This window comes from Aythya fuligula, chromosome 4 (genome assembly GCF_009819795.1).
Source record: "Aythya fuligula isolate bAytFul2 chromosome 4, bAytFul2.pri, whole genome shotgun sequence".
NCBI classification, from domain to species: domain Eukaryota; kingdom Metazoa; phylum Chordata; class Aves; order Anseriformes; family Anatidae; genus Aythya; species Aythya fuligula.
The window spans coordinates 74707535-74724433 of NC_045562.1; the positions used below are offsets into that span (position 1 = coordinate 74707535).

Here is a 16899-nt window from a genome sequence, read left to right on the forward strand (position 1 = left end):
TTGCTGGGAGGAGAGGTTTATGCTAATAATGCCATATCATGCAGTTTATTAAGAAGAAAAAAAAGATGCCTTAAGTGAGTTTGCTATCCATTAAAAGCTTTTGTACCTGAAATGCAGCTTTCAGTTTGGGTTTGGAATAAATTCAGATACTTCATGAAAGAGTTAATTTCCTGTTGTGGTGCTGAGATTGATAGGCAGAGGAAATAGGAGGTACCTGGAAAGACCTTCTGATTCCTAATATTGCAGAAGTTGCCTTTCTGTTGGCTTGCCTCCCCTCTGCTTTGTTATTTTTAACCAGGCTCCCTAATCTTTCCTTTTGCCTCTAACCACCTCCCAATTTCCTGTTCGCTTCTTCCCTCTGTTTTTTGTCCAAAATACTCAGTTGTTTTTCACTTCTCTTTGCAGTTTGAGTGGATTGCAGGGAAGTGAGTTAAGATGAATGCCATAGCTGTTTTTACAGTATCTATTATCTTCTGTATTTCATGCCTTTTTGCTGCTCTGGGTGTAAGTTATTTATTCGAGGAGATTTTGGTGTAAGAATATTGTTTGGATATAGGCGCGTGAGTTTTGAACTTTATAATGCTGTGCCTTGGATTTCTGTGGATACAGTAATTACAAACGTTCTACTTTAGCTCTTTAAAACTTCCATGTTGTGATTTTTTTGGACTGGTGTTTTCTCCAAGGTGGTTTACGTGCACTGAAGGCTATTCCTTGAATGTTGTTGAGGAGAGAAATGTTACTTGTTTAGGTGGTAATTTTATTTTTTTGGGGGGGGGTATATATGATTTAAAATAATGTGAAGTAGTAATTTGCTTTCTTTTCCCTCAGAATATTTCAGCACTTGTTCTAAACAGTGTTCAAAATGTTAATTAACCTAAGTAAAGAACATCTTTCATTGTAATTTTTTATCCCAGCAAGAATGCATGTTAAATATGTTTGCTTTTCAGTAACTAACAGAAAGCATTTGCTTTTCTTTTGCAGATTGCATTCTCACAACACAGCAACTTTATGGACCTGGTACAGTTCTTTGTGACGTTTTTCAGGTACTTTTCATTTAAGACACCTAAATGTTTCTTTTTTAGGAAAGATCTTTGTTTTTTGTTTTTCGGTATAGTGGTTTTTGTTGTTTTTCTTTTTTTAATTAAGCGTCCTGCTTACATGACAGCCTAGAAAATGGAAATTTCTGCTATGTTTAAAGCATTTAATTAGGAATTATATTCAGAAAATTGTCTGCCCGCCTTTATGGATGCATCTTGTCTCGTGCTTGTAAAGAAAGTGAGGTTAGAGGAAGGTGGGAGGCTTTCTGAATTGCAGAAGTTATTCTCAAAATGGTGTAAGGACACCTTTTAAGTCCCTACATCATACGAATCCAAAGTGATTTAGAGGAATTGTAGATATTCACACGTCGTCAGGCACAACATATAAATTAAAGAAGCGATTTTGCAAAAAGTTAGACGTGGGCTAATTTCAGGCTCTATAGGTAGCACCTTTTGATTTCAAACTGAACTCGGGAGAAGTTTGCTCGTATTTAACTTGACATGATTTTAACACAGTCGAAGCCAAACACCCTTCTGTCACTCATGAACTGCTTGGTAAAGTTCATTTCTCAGTGTGAAGTAAATTGATGATTCTGTAGGAGTGAAACCTGCAGAAGTAATTTTAGTCCTTGTTTCCTCTTCCATCCTCCAAAACACCATATCCCTAACAAAGAGGTTAAACGTCCCCTGAAGCACAGCAAGCCATCTCTTTAGGGCTTCATGATCCAATGTGTTAGCCTCTATTTTAGGAACTGTTACTACTCCAGAAATATAAAGCAATTATTGCTCCACAAGTATAAAAACAATAATTGATCAATAAGGAGGACTCCCACGGGAGAGATAGACATGTCTAGATCTTACAAACTGTTTTAAACTAGGCACTATTATGCCCATTTTGAAGTGAGCGATGTGAATAATATCTTGCTTTAGATTCCATGCTAAATTTAATTAAAGCAAGGAGCTCCAGATGGGTCCTTCAGACGAGTAGTTTGTATTAAATGTTGTCTTTTAGCATGCGGTTTTTACAGCGTGGAGTGTGCTTTAATACAATCTCAGGTAAACACGGGGTTGGAGCTGCCACCTCGCTTGCATTGATATGCAATAAATGTTTACCCCTGGATCAGGCTTAAGGGCTTGTTCTGCTGAATCCATTGCAGTCAAGGTCTCTCCTAAAAATCTTTGTGGCAGCGTAATTACTTACAAGGAGAGCTAATAGCTAAGTAGCTGGTTGTTCAGTTCCTTTTTAATGGCACATGATTGATCCGTGCTTTACAAACTAGTCATTAGTTCTTTATAGACCCAGGTCCCACCTGCTTATGAGAGTTTGAAGCTCTTCACTGTGAACAATTCCTCCGATTCTATTATTAGAAGAGAACCACGGTTTGAAGTAGAAGATACACGTGTTAAATACCTCGGTGAGCACATACAGATGAAAATACAGAAGTTAGGTAAACTGCAGTGATTTTCCTTCCCTCTTTCACTGCTGTCACCTGGATCTCCTTGAGAAGTAACGTTGCAGCGTTACTTAGCTAACATCTTCACATCCCAGAGGAGTAAGAATGTGTGTATTAGGGAGAAGACAGTTTACTGGTGTTTTCCAGCCACACATTTATAATACATTAGAAAGTCTTTGATTCTTCAATTGTAACTACTGCTAAGTTCCTCCCCATATATTTCATTTTACATTCACTCTACCTTGCTGAATAACCAGTGTAGTAGAACAGCATGATTCATCTTTGCTGTTTGGACAGGTGAAATGATTGAAACTCTTGTATTTTTAATGCTCCAGGGTACATTTGATAATCACAGTTGAATCCAAGTTGAAGTATAAATAAGTAATATCTGATAGCCCCCTGTGATGCTAATGAGATAGAGGTGGCTGAAAATTCACACGCTGAGTAGAGGCAATGAAAATGCTTTTTGCAAAGCTCCAAGGCCATTGGTAAAAGCACCTCTGAGATACAGATCGCCTCTGATGTGGAAACTGGGATACAGTCTGCTTCTCTGGATGCCATGGACACAAAACCAGACTTGGTTCTGTAAATGAATGCTTAGAGTGGCTTTGTTGTCATGTTTAAGAGTATTGCCTCATTTTGCCATTCTGCAAGTAACATTTGAGTAAATTCTTCTGTGCTGGTGATGATGTGGCACATTTTCCATCCCACAGAAGCCACCCTAGGTGCTTTGTTGAAACCCCATCCTAAACATGCTCTTCTGCTGTGCTACCAAAAGGAACAGCTGTGCCTTGAGGTGCATGGGGAGCCATGCAAGGAAATGGGAGTTTTAGATTCTCTGTTTGCTGACATTTGTGATGATTTAGGCCAAGCAAGTCCTTCCAGTAGGCACTGGAGTGCAAGCTGCATTGCATATCTCCCGTGCTGCTTAATTTATGGAGCATCACAGGCTCTTGCAGAACCCTGACTCTCCGTGTGGCTCACAAAGTTACAGAGCAGCCAGGAACCTGGCAATGCTTTTAAATGGCATCATTTAAAAGTCAGTGTGGAGCAGGATAAAACGACTGCTGGATTCGATTTCCGTTTAAGAGCTGTGCTGCTTTGGGTCAGAGGGGGGGTGTGCATCACATTTAGAGGTGCTGGTACACTCCTGGGGCTCCTTGTGGAGTCAGTGTTCAGCTCTATGGCTGAATATTGCCATTATTTTATTTTGCAACACAATAATTTCTTATTTTAAGCGAAGGAAATGTCAATGGATAAAGGTTGGGTAGAACAGCGAAGTTGCAGGGTCATTAATATTGCATTATAATTGGAGCTGTAGGAGAAATGATATTATAACCGTGGTTGACCTTTGTAAATCTAAATGAATTGCAAGCAAACGGTGTTTTTCTCTGTTTCCTTCCCCCTGCTTTCCATAATACAGCTCTTTATTATAAAATTCGTGCTGCTTTATTTCGACAGAAAGCCTGAGCTATTTTGACGGTCTCTAGTAAATGTTTGTGTTAGTACCAGTGCTTCTTCAACTTCCAAAAATCCCTGTATGCCATCACACCAATCTATAATATGGATTTTTCTCTAGTGTATTTTTCACCAGTGTACTTCTGTGCACAAAAGTCGTGAAAATATCAGTGGCTTTCTAAAGTCCTATTGCTGACCAGTGATCCTTCATCCTCCTTTCTGTTTTTCTATTTTTAAAAAAGTGCATCTGAATTTTGTCTGTGCTTCTCTGCTTTGTTGGCTCTGTAGAGACTTATCAGATAAATATTTAAGATTGATTTGAATGAAATCAGGATGGAGAGCATGTGTAAGCACCAGAAGAAACAGCAGACAGGAGCAGAAAGCACGGCTTCGATTCTGACTGGTGACAGATTTCGTTGTAAAGCAGCTGAGGATCACTCATATAACCCCTGTGCATCACGGACAGCTTGTCAGGAGGACACCCTGTGCTCCAAAACCAGGAGTATTATTAGTTTAGCAGCCCTAAGAAACTCAAAGCAAGGAGACGGAGGCATTCACCAACTTGCCTAAAAGGCCTGATGAGCGAAGTAAGCAAAACTTCAAGGCCAAACAGCCCTGCCAAAGACGCTGTTGAGCCCTACATGGTGTAAAAGACCTACAAACCAGGCTTGCTGTCTCCAAGAAAGACACCAGGAGACACAGCAAGGACCTGACAGCCAGCATCCCCTGTCCTCTGTGAGGGACAGAAGTGATGTTGGCCAGATCAGCTGGCCACGTGCATCTGCTAGTTTTGGTTGTGAGAGCACGAGAGGGTATAATTGATTTTCTGTGGGGTTTTGTGAATTGTAATCCCCTTCCCCTTCTGTAAGATCGCACACTGGGCTTTGTTACATTGATTTGTGATCAATGTTCTGTATTGTGTTTCTGCTCTGTGTCCTCGTGCACAGTTCACCCCGTTTCTTGTCTTTCTTTCTGTTCCTTTCATATTGGAACATCCTCCAATGGGGAACATCCTCCATGGGGTGCTCACTGCTGCCTCCCTCCAGCCCTTTTGTAGTCTTACAACAAGTTAGAGATAAGGATCTCTTTCACAAATGGGAAAAAGAAGTTCCAAGTTCTGTGTTTTCACGGTGTCACAGCATGACGTGAACACTTGTGGCCTGTACCGATGTCTGAATATCAAATTGTATAATTTAACTTCGGTGTGAATAATTGGACTTTGAAGTTTTCTTGGTCAGAAAAACTTCAGAGGGAGCAGTATTTGTCTCCATATGACAGTCACGCAGGTGGGTTAAGGTGCTGTATATCATTTTTTCCAGCTGTAAACATTTGCCCAACGTTTTTAATAAGCAGGAATGGCCTGTTGCAATAACTCAAACCTGGAGTCATGCTGCAGATATTTTATTTACTCTTTTTGCTTATTAAATAGTTTATTTCTTCACCAGAAAGGGTATTTCTAAATAAGTGCCTAAAATACAGTCTGAGTCACCTTTTATTTCACGTCAGGAAAAGGAAGAGATTGGGAATACCTGAAAATTATTTCTAATGAGATAGATAAAAACACTCTGGGTTTTAAACCTGTTGACGCAGTGGGGCTTAGCTTATAGTTTTAGAACTTAATTTAGGTTTCTGTGTGTTATGTCCAAGCTCTTATTCTGGTCAACGCAGGTGACAGACACCAAAGACCAGTTCCCAGACATCGGTGTCTACTTCAGAGTGAGGCACGTAGCTCTCAGCAGTCATTCATTTGACCACTTCCCATGAGTTGAGCGAAGAAGAAGACCAGGTCAGTCAAATATAGAACAGGGGAACTGAGACTGGAAGGAGTCTATAGGGCCAATGCCGTGCTTCATCCCTGGTCCCACTTGTAGCTACAACTTGCTTGGACATCCCTGCCGTCAGAGTAGGTTGTTCTCATACCTGAAATTAGTACAAGGAGAAAAACTTCAAAATAAGGGTCAAGAAAACATTATTTTCCACTCCAATTTCATCATGGCCCTCGGGATTTTTGGTGTGTTTACTCAAAACTCCAGCTTTTAGACTTACACGATGACTTTTTTCCCTTTAATTAAGAGTATGCCCTTAGTGAAAAAAGCATGGAAGGGCTTGCAAATCTGAGCCCTAAAAAGCTCAATAAAAAAAAATAAATAAAAAAAACAGGAATATATTGATACTTGATTTCCAAGAAGACCTCAAAACTGTAGTTAAACTGATCCCACGACAGTGTTAGCCACCATGGTTTTTATAGGATGTCGGGTTGGTTGTGCTAGAGAGTAAGTAGATTTTAAAAAAAAATAGACATGAAAGAAAAAATATCACCTGCCGCAAATAAATAAGGCGGGCTGTGGCTTGTTAAACCTTGCTGCTGTCTTCAGCAGAAAGATAATGTCATTAGTCCCTAGATCGGGTCTGTTGGTTTGCTGCTGGCTGCAGATAGCTGCTTGGCAGAGGCCGTCGGCGCAAACCCTGTGCGTGCAGTAATAAGAGGCATTCAGCCAGGCTGGTCTTGCCTCGCATCATTATATGGTCAATCCCTTCAGCATTTTGTGTTTGCTCCAATTATTCGGAGCTTTAATGCGTTGAGTAGTCGAAAATGTGTCCTACAACTCTCCAGCACATTAAAAGTTTCTTTTGGATAGCACTTAAATAGCTTCCAATTTATCAAAATAATTTGGGATGTGTTTCTAGTAATCACTGCAGTGCTTTCTGAAATTATTAAATGACCTACATGTGTTAAAGCATATTAGTATTCGAGCTGCTGTATATTTTGGCATTTAAAACTGCCATTTTTACTAGCAGCTCTGATGTTGATAAACATTGTAGGAGAGTTTAATAATTGGGCCCTAATATGCCAGATGGATTTTCTTCTCTCTTAGTGAGAACGCATCAGAGCATAGTGCTGATGAAGTTTTTCCAGCCCTTTAAAAATACAAGCATGCTTGTTTGGAGACTTTTACGGGTACCTGGAGTGGAGGGAGTATCCTGTCTGTTATGGGAAGGAGCTTAAGAATGAGGTATAAAAACCAGACAGGGTGGTTAAGTTCACATTTTTGTATCAGGGTGGAAATAACCTGTGGCATAAAGAGTGTGGGAGGCTTATCAGCGAACGGTGAATGCATTTGTTGAGGCCAACTGACGGGAGATTACTTACAACCATCACTCATTTATTATACTTAAGTAATTCTTAATTATTTATTAAATTAATAAGCTATTTATCACATTGAAAATTATCCATAAGATGCTAATGTAATTTCTCCCTAGATTGCAGCATAAGTGCTGCGTAAGGGATATTTATAGCTCTGTAGGCCAATGAAAGTTGAATTTGGCTGAATCCAACCCATATGATTTCAAATTTCAGCCCATCTGAGTTTCAAATTGCCCTGGGATTAAAAAAAAATAAATCTACATGAGTCTTAGCTGTCTCTAGATGGCTCCTTTTCCTTCCAATCTGGTTTAAGATTGGATTTTTTTGGTGTCATCTTTTTAGGTTGCTGAATATGCTGCTTGGCCTCTTACCTGGCATTTACAGGGGTGCCTACAGGCTGCACTGGGATGTAACGAGCCCAAGAACATTTCTGTCCCCTTTACCTTTTTTTTTCAGAGCCACGGATGAGGAGAAACGATACAAAAGCGTTGTTTGAGATGGGAGGAGATGTAGGGAGAAGACTTGAATGAACAGTGAATTGCAGGGATGAAGGAGGCTCTTGGTAGGCAGTTATTTTTGGAGAAGAAAGAAACAGAAGAAGGTAAAGCAAGTCCTGCAGCAAGGTTTATTTTAAAGCCATTTTTAAACAGATCTATATTCATAGCTGGTAGAGAGAGCATTGAGGCTGTCCAAGAGAAAGGAGGGCACAGCACGGCGTTGGGCTGGGACTGCCAACTGTAGGCTTCCACTCCAAATCATTTTCCAACACAGCTCTCGCTCCACCCAGCTGTTTCCGTCCACTCCTTCCATATTTACACAGTTGCCTTCAGAGAGTAGGTCTGGAAAAAAAGCTGGTTTCAAGCTACTGACAAGAGGATGGCTCTTTTTAACTTCTTTCAGGATGGGTTAGGCTGAGAAAAGGCAGCAGATAGATCTTGACTTGCCTCTGCCCCTGGGGTCCTTCCAGCAGATGATGTAGTGCAGCGGGGCGAGCAGGGGCTGCACTTTATTTCTTCCCGAGTGTTGCCAAGGGGAGGTTGTGCAAGGGGGGAAATATATTTCCGCAGTGCTTTTATGGCTTTTGTGGGTATTTGCTGCCTCCTTGTGACAGTACAAAGATGCATGGTGCAGTTCCTCTGAAATACAGGCCACTGTGGTGAGCATTTTAGGAGGAGTATTTATTGGTCGTTAATTGTTAATTCCTCTCTGTGCTTTCTTCAGAAAGTCTTGGCTGGGATGCCAGAAGCAAGGCAAGTGGCAAACCAGTGAAAGACTCTGGCATGTACAATCGCATGAAATACACATTTCCTAAAGGGAATTGAATATGAGGATAAAGACAATCCTCTTAATTCTCCACTCCCTGGCTTTTTTCTCCAAGGGAATAAATTAATATGGAGAGAGAGGTGTGTTTACAGCTTGTTGAGGTCACATTTCTCCTAAAGAAGAGCCTTGCTCCTAGGAGCTCGGTATGTTTTGAAGTGTATCTTCAGTTTGGTGTGCCTGTTCCTAGCCTGATAGCTGGAAGGGAATGGAGCCCATACCTCTTGTAACAGCCACCCACAGAACGGTGGAGGTCTCATTCACTGTGCTGCCTGTGCGTGGCACACAACAGCCCGGGTTTATTTGTATGCTCAGCCTCTTGAGAAACTCCTCCTGAGGGTAAGTCTGGCTGAAATGGGTCTTTATAGCACACTGGCATAGCATCTGACTCTGTCCCTCTGCCCTTTGGACTTCCATCTCATTTCCTCGAGTAAAGAGGTAGCAAGGAGGTAAAACGGGATACACCATGGCAGTAGCTGTTGTCTGTAAGCTGCATCTAAAACGTTTTATCCTGAGATGAAATCGTTGCTCGAGTCACGATGCGTTGCCCTTCGGTGTGGTGTTGGCAGCCTGTCGTGGGGCTCCTGCAGGTGCTTGAATATTGACGTTTTTGTGGTCAGATTAAACATACAGCCAGGACACTTCTCCCTCCTGCCTTGAAGATTTTGCTTTATCTCCCCCCTTCCCTTGCACGCCGATGCTGATTTTTTTTCTGCAAACAAAACAGACAAAAGACAAAAGGTTTAGCTTGTGGTCCTAGCTGTGCTAGCTTGGCTTGGATGCAGTTGGGATTTTCGTTCTGCGGGGAGCACTGGCTTTGGGCCTCAGAGATAAAGCAAACATTTCACCTTAGAAAGAGTTAGTCCCTCTGTGGAAAAGGGAGTTTATAAGAAGAGAAAAGCTTACCGAAGCCATTGAGTCAGTGAGGTAGCGTTCATGCTGCGGGGAGCTAACGGGAGTCCCAAGACAAATGTGGGTACTCAAAAATTTTGTTAGTCCATCATTCACTTCTGCCTGTTGAAGTGTGGTATGAGTGGAAATCCATCTAATCTAAGTGTGACCTTGTCCAGGAGAGAAATACTATTTCCTGGTGGCTCAGTCTGCTCTTGCATTTAATGCAGCAGTAGGGAGCTTGAGGAAAGAAAAGGAAAGCTGAAGGTATGACATCCTTAATCATCAGTAATGCATGTTTGCTTCCTTACCGAAATAGCAATTAAAGATTTAATGTGTGTGCTTTAGTGGATGGCACATTGTTCTTTACTACAAAGCTCGACAGTAATCCAGTGCCTCTCAAAAGGGAAAATAAAATAATCATTGAAAGTGCTTGTCTAAACTGTTTGTATTTGCAGAAAAATGACCATGCTTTTACAGTGAACAAATGTCAGATTTTAATATTTAGATAAAGCGTGAGGGAAGTGATTTGGAATATGCGTCTCGAAATGAAAAAGGCCAAACTAATCTCTCCGTGATCCTGCTTAAATTTATGAAGAAATAGGCACCGCAGGAGTCTTTAAAAGCTGTGCAGACATTTTAATGCTGAAAGTCGCATGAGTGCCAATTTTTTAATTTCATATAGTATATGATAGGAAGACGTACCTCTGTATATATCCAAGCCTGAAAAATAAAATCACAGTGCCTAAAATCACAGTGCCCCGTGAGCGCTCGGTGCCTGATCACACGCAGTTTTCATAATATATAGGCTATGGATAATGATATGTAATCAGGAACGGGCCCTCCTTTCTCATCTCAGGGAACAGCTCTTGCTGTCTGTCCTTTTTTAGTGATTAATAACTCTGCCAAGCCTCTGCACTGCTCTCTGCTAAGGAATTGGCCGTCGGAGAGGGGGACTCCTGGTTGCGCGAAGGATGAGGCGCGTGGTCCCTTGTAGCTCATCTAAGGCAAACACTTAGGAAAAGAAGGGGTGAAAATGGAAATGGAGGGATGAAATACCATCAGTCGTCATCAGTTGTGGTCTTTCAATCAAGGGCACATCCAGAGGAGGGCACTGGGGTTGCAGTACATGGGTAAGGGGGAGCACGCTGGAAGTCACGGTGTTGTTCGGAAATAGGAGGCTTGGGGATCTGCGAACAGGATGGATGCTTGGAGGCAGAGCTTTGTTTTTTGTTGAACACAGGGAGCATTGAGTGGTCTTTTGGCTGTAGCAGACCTTCTTCTGTGTCTGTGGTCTCCATTGGGAGCCCCAGAATGATGAGAGCTGAACCTCTCCGAGACACACGGTGGTTCCCGGTCATCCCCCTTCGGACACTCAGAGCACTGCAGCTGGCATAAATGGTGCACTTGGGGAAATAAATCATCTGTTCTGGTTAATCTTCCTATAAGCACACTCTCAAATATACATAAAGAGCATGAGGAAGAGACTTCTGGAGACTTTTTCTCTTCCCCATCAGCAGGGTACTTGAGAAGAGAGGCTTTTTGCTGGGGTACAGTCATACAAAAGGATAAATTTTAATCTAAGCCTGTGTGCCTTGAAGTTGCTTGTTAAGTATGCAGTCTGATAAGATCATAATTGTCAATAGTAGGTTTTTATTATTATGATAACTGCTTTTTGTTAAATCTGCTTTTTTGCATTTTCCCTAGAAGTTGATAAACCTATTCATCCTTTTGTTCCTCTTTAGATTTAAGCAAAGCAATATAGATTTGGGGAAATCAAGAAATGCCTATAGTTCTGCAAGAGCCAGTTAAAAAGAATCCAACTACTATATACCTTATCTTATTTTTGCAATTTTGAAATGAAAAAAAAAAATCAATTTTCTCTGCCTCTTTCAAGGCTTTTCTTTTGTTGGGTTATCCTCTCGCTTTAAATATTGCCAAAGATAGTAAATACTGGCTCTTCCAAAACGATTAAATCTTCCTGCCTTGCTGTTCCGATTCCCTAGTGAGAATTGGTGGATGTCGTATAAGGAGGTCAAATAGGTAACTTTGGATCAATGTTTCTCTAAAAATAGATGTACATCGTTCCTCACCAGGTGTCATGAGCACTGAACTGTGCAAAGCATTTTGCACTGCTGTATTATCTTTCATCAAAGTACCTCTAAGTATTATGTGAACTTCTAGTCTAGTTTTTTGATTTGCTAGTTTTGCAGCTGCCGTTATGTTATGAACAAGGACAATAAGATATTTATTTTCTTCTCTCCTTTACAGTTGCTTCCTGTCTTTGCTCCTGGTGGCAGCTGTGGTTTGGAAGATTAAACAAAGTTGCTGGGCATCACGAAGAAGAGAGGTTAAAATGACAAATTTGAATGCTATCTCTTAAATGGCTTTTTTATAGTTCTCTTGTATTTTTTCGTATATGCATAGTATTAACCTTCAGTTAAGGATAAGCTCCACTAATCTGTAAATGCTTCTGTTTAGGCATTGATAATAGTGTACTTTCTATTACAGTTTCAGTGACAAATGATTCTATTTCCTGAATGTGCAATTTCTGTGAAGCACAAAAAATAGGGGTGAATACCCTCTGTTCCCAGAACTCAGGTTCTAGACAGTATAAATACAAAACCATGGCAAATTAGGAGACTCTTTATTTAGATCTGTTTTCAAAAAAGAAATATCTGTTGCAGTGCTAACCATATTAGTTCACGCATTCTTCTTTTCACCTAGCTGTGGACCAGCTTCCTAACTTTCTTTTGTTTGTAGCATATAAAAAATTAATGTTATAACCCTATAACCCCCCCAGTATTGTTCTTCCTTGATTGTGGCTGGTGCATTTGGTGATTTTTTTTTCACCACCATTTCTCCTTCTCAGCCGTCATTGCACATCACACCCTGAGCACTTAGGGTGATCAAGATACGACAGCCAACAAGTTGTGGCTCAGTAATGTAAAGAATGTGTCCTTCTTTCTCATTTTTTAATCACAAATTCAGAAATGAATAGTAGAGCGAGCCGTGTTTGTAGAGAAGCAAGCCCTGTGTGCTGCAAGGCAGATGACCGTAGCACATTCCCAGGGTTTTCACGCTGTGCCAGGCACTAAAACCATGTAAGGCAGAGCCCTGTATCATGTGCAAATAAAGCCAAGGTTAGGCTGGGCTGAGCGTGGCTGGGATTATTTTTAGCTTTGCCTTGTGCTGTTTTCTTGTATGCAAAATAAGAGTAGCTAGACTTTATTCAAGTGAGTCCATGTGCGATTTCCAAATGTGATTTTCTGTACCTTATCACCTAAGATGAGTTATCTTTCCCTAGGGGAGAAACACAACATATCCCAATATCCAAATGCAAGAAGTGAAATCTTCCCATTCCCATAACTTTTCCTCCCAGCCGATCTGCTGGGATGAAGCTCATGGCAGCTGCAAGCACCCATCTGCGCAACTCTTTTATTCAAGGGCATCTGATTCGTACGTAGTAGTTGATCAAGAAGATTCAGAGGATTAATTTCTACAGAAATGAAGTCCTGTGCAAGTGCCCGTTTCTTGCATATCTTCAAGAATCTGTATCTGGTTGTACTTCCAGTGCAATAGTGGGAATAGCATAAAATAACTCAATCTGGGGTTCTGATTTCTTGTAAGAAAGCAGGATGATGGCTGATATCTCTTCTCCCCTTCTTGCTCTTTCTGCTTCAGATAATTTTGCTCTTACTAGTGAACTAAACTGCATAATCTAACCAGTGTTTTCAAACAGATAACCCTTCATCTTGGAAATCATCTAAGTCTTCGAGGCTTTTTGTGTTCTCTGTAGATAGATAAATTTTGACCACCATGCCTATTATTTTCTTTCTCACTCTTGGCAAGAAAGTAAGATGGAGTCAGCATAATGTTTCCTGCTGGCTCCTGAGGTTAAATGTTATCAAGGAATGCATGAGAAAAATAGATGGAGAAATAAATACTGTGCTTTTGAGCTCGGTTAAGATATTTTTAGCAGTGGCCTAAATGAAAAATTTCTCTATAAATTACATGTACTTCAAGTCCGATACATCTTTTAAGAAAAAAAACTGGAGTGCTAGCAGGGTACTGGCATGTTCTAGTTTATTTAAACTCGGTTTACATGTGTGGCTATTTGAGAGGCAGCTCATCAGTACGTTCTTTTCCTGGCAGATTCCTGTCTGGCACCACTGTCCATCTTGCTCCTTCTTTACATCCAATCAATCTTATCTTGCAGTTCATAGGTCTCCCTTACTGCGTTCCTCTGTTGTTGGAAGTAGTTGTAAACTTGGGGAAACTCTTTTAAATTTTTACCATGTCGTCGATTAAAGAAAATAATAAAGACTGCCTCCAGAAATGAAAGTCTGCTCAAAAGATCTTTGACTTTTCGGTAGTATCTAAGATGATTTTATGTTTCACAGTGTTCTTTTAACACAGACTCTCAGTAAATCCCATCAAGACTCCCTTTAAACACTAGTAGTTAAAATAACAATTAACAGCAGTTAGCTACACTGCAAGTTTTAAGCGTACACAAGTTTTCCACTCTGTTTAAGGATGGTCTTGAAGCACGTGATTTTTAGGTTTGCCATTTCTCCTTCATTTGGAAGCGCCTGCTTTCCTTGTTCTCTTTACCCTGACAAGAGCCTTGGGTTACAGAGTTTGCAGACTGGCATGGGGAAAACAAATTTTCATACAATCATTGGATTGGGTTGGAAGGGACCTTAAAGACCATCCAGTTCCAACACCCTGCCATGGGCAGGGACTGCTGCCCCCAGCCCCATCCAGCCTGGCCTCGGGCACTGCCAGGGATGTTGCAGCCACAACTCCTTGGGCCAGGGCCTCACCGCCCTCATAGCAAAGAATTTCTTCCTAAAGTCTAACCTAAATCTGAGCTTTTGAAATTTAAAATCATCCCCCCTTGTCCTATCACTCTCTGCCTGTGTAAAAAGTTGCTCTTCATCTTTTTTATAAACCCCTGTAAGTACTGAAAGTGCCACATCCACCCATCTCTTGATCAACCGGGCACTCCACCACTTCCCTGGGCAGCCCCTTCCAGTGCTCAATCACCCTCCCCATGAAGAAATTCTGTGTAATGTCCCATTTAAACCTGCCCTGGTGCAACTTGAGGGAGTTCCCTTGTGCCCAATTACTTGTCACCTGAGAAAAGAAACCAACACCCTCCTTGCTGCAACCTCCTTCCAGGTTGTTGTAGAGAGTGATGTGATGAGGTCTCTTCTGAATTTTCTCTTCCCCAGACTAAACAGCCCCAATTCTTCCAGCTGAGCCTCATATGTCATGTTTTTAGTCCCTTCACAAGCTTCATTGCTTTTCTCTCCACACATTTGAGCAACTCAACGTCCTTCTTGTACAGCGGGGCCCAAAACTGAACCGTGGTACTCCAGGTGTGGTCTCAGGAGTGCCATGTACAAGGGGAGGGGGACAAGCACTAGCCAACTCTCATCCAGCACCCCCAGGTCCTTTTCTCCCAGGTAACTTTCCAGCCACTCTTCCTAACCCTGTGCTGCTGCACGGGGTGGTTAGGACCCAAGCTGAATGTTGTGCACTTGGACTCAGCCCACCTATGAATCCTTTCCAGAACCCTCTGCAGATCCTTCCAACTCTCAAGCAGATCTACGCTCCTGGCCAGCTTCATATCTTCTGAGAACTCGGTAAGGGTGCACTCGGTTCTCTCATCCAGATCATTGATAGAAACGTGAAACAAAACTGTTCCCAAAAAATGAGCCCTGGGAAAAGCTGCTGGTGACCAGCCCCCAGCTGGACTGAACCCCAATTTCTGTGACTCTTTGAGCCTGGCCAGTGCTTCACCCAACAAACAGCACATCTGTCCAAGCCCCATGCAGGACAACGCAGTGGGAAACGGCATCAAATGCTTTATTAAAACCCACAAGGACAACATCCTTAGCCTTCCTCTCTTCTATTCAGCTGGTCATCTTGTCATAGAAGGAGATCGGGCTACTCAGGCAGCACCTGCCCTTCATAAATCCGTGCTGGCTGCTTCTGATTGCTCAATTGTTCTGTATGTGCTGCGTGGTGCACTGCAGCCCTGGCAGGAAATAGTTCTCCAATTTTGACTATATTTTTAGAAGTGGTCAAGTTATGTATGCCCGTCTCCCATGGCTTGTGCCATAGTAATTTTGTGCGGCTTCTCTAATCTTAACCCTAAAGGAAGTAGAATATAATGAAATCTGAAGGTAATTCCCAACTATCAATCACTTCTGCTTCCAATATAAACATCGCTCATGCCCAACTTCTTATCATAGTGCTGGGTGAAAAGTAGATAACTGAAGCTTAATCCAAGACATATATAGGAAAAAAAAAAAAAAAAAAAGAGTATTTTGAAAGATACAGTGGCCAAAATTAGTCCTGCAGTATTGCTTGGCAAATATACTGGGAGAAGTCATACAGCTGTCTATGAGGTTAGTGGAACAGGGCAGGGAAAATTTATATCAGCATCATTTGGTTGCAACTACATTTGTGCTATTCCCTCCTGAGAAAGCGATGTGCTACAAATCCAGAATCTGCTACAGGATCTTATGAAATATATAAGATCATCCTTACTTCTTTTTCTTTTTTTTTTTTTTTTCTTTCAGCAGCTGATCCTCTTTGACCAGCTGCTTGCACATGTCAGTGCTGATGTTCCTCAACCTCACGGCTAAAAGGTCTTTTGGGTGGGCAAACATAGCGTAGCAAATGCATAGTTCTGGGAAAAATGAGTTTGGAGCATTGAGCAAAAGTTCAGGTCTTGGAGAGTATAAAACCTGACCTGAAGTTAAAATGGGAACAAATTGTGTCTTATCAGGCAGGGAGGAGATGGGATAGTAAATTGTGCTCCAGTGAGCACCAAGTTTAAATATCTTCAGACATCTTAAAGACGGAGAATGGAAATAAGAAGGCAGATTTTATAGCAGGCTTAGGATGAAGTGAATGACATTAGGAAATAGGGATAGGATACCTTTCTATTTTGTCTCTGGAAAATTATATGTTAAATGTATCAAGGTGTTCACAGAGAATAATGCACAAAGTACGAGTGCAGCATTAGAAATTGAACATGCCCATCTGCTCTCTTGAATTTTCCGCCTATTGTTTCATCTTAGCAGCCAAATCTTATTCTCTTCACCCTCGGGCTGTTTACTGCTCCTCCACTTTGGGCAAGAAATAGCTCCTGTTAACATTTCCAGCGAAAGGAGCGTGGAGAGCAACTTGGCCAACCCAGCACAGCTGTCTGCGTGAGGGTCAGCTCTGCAGTTCTCCACGTCCCCCTGGGATGTGGTGGGAGCATCAACACCAAGCACACACAGAGACAACTAAATTTAGCTGCCTAGAGCTCAATTCTATCCTTAACGTACATAAAATACTCTACATTTTGCCTCCTTTCTTGCCCGGACTATCCAGGGCTGAATGTTTTTATTCTGTGTGCACTACCCGACTTATTCAGGATGGGTTTGTATATTGATTTACTGCAGGGATTATCCTTTTTCCTGACCTCATTCCTGAAACTTTTTGCACCCCAAGTGTCTTCAAAATGTAGCAGTGCTTCTGTTTTCACTAGCATCCTCTGCTGTAACATCTGTGAACACTGAATGCCATTTAG

At 41.5% G+C, this 16899-nt stretch overlaps 1 protein-coding gene across 1 annotated transcript in view; it reads left to right on the top strand.

Annotated features, from left to right (window-relative positions):
* ATRN (attractin) overlaps positions 1-16899 on the top strand; it is a 145076-nt gene that overhangs the window by 102680 nt on the left and 25497 nt on the right. Inside the window, 2 exon segments of the mRNA XM_032186940.1 lie at positions 982-1043; positions 11577-11655. Coding sequence (XP_032042831.1) covers positions 982-1043; positions 11577-11655 — 141 coding nt within the window.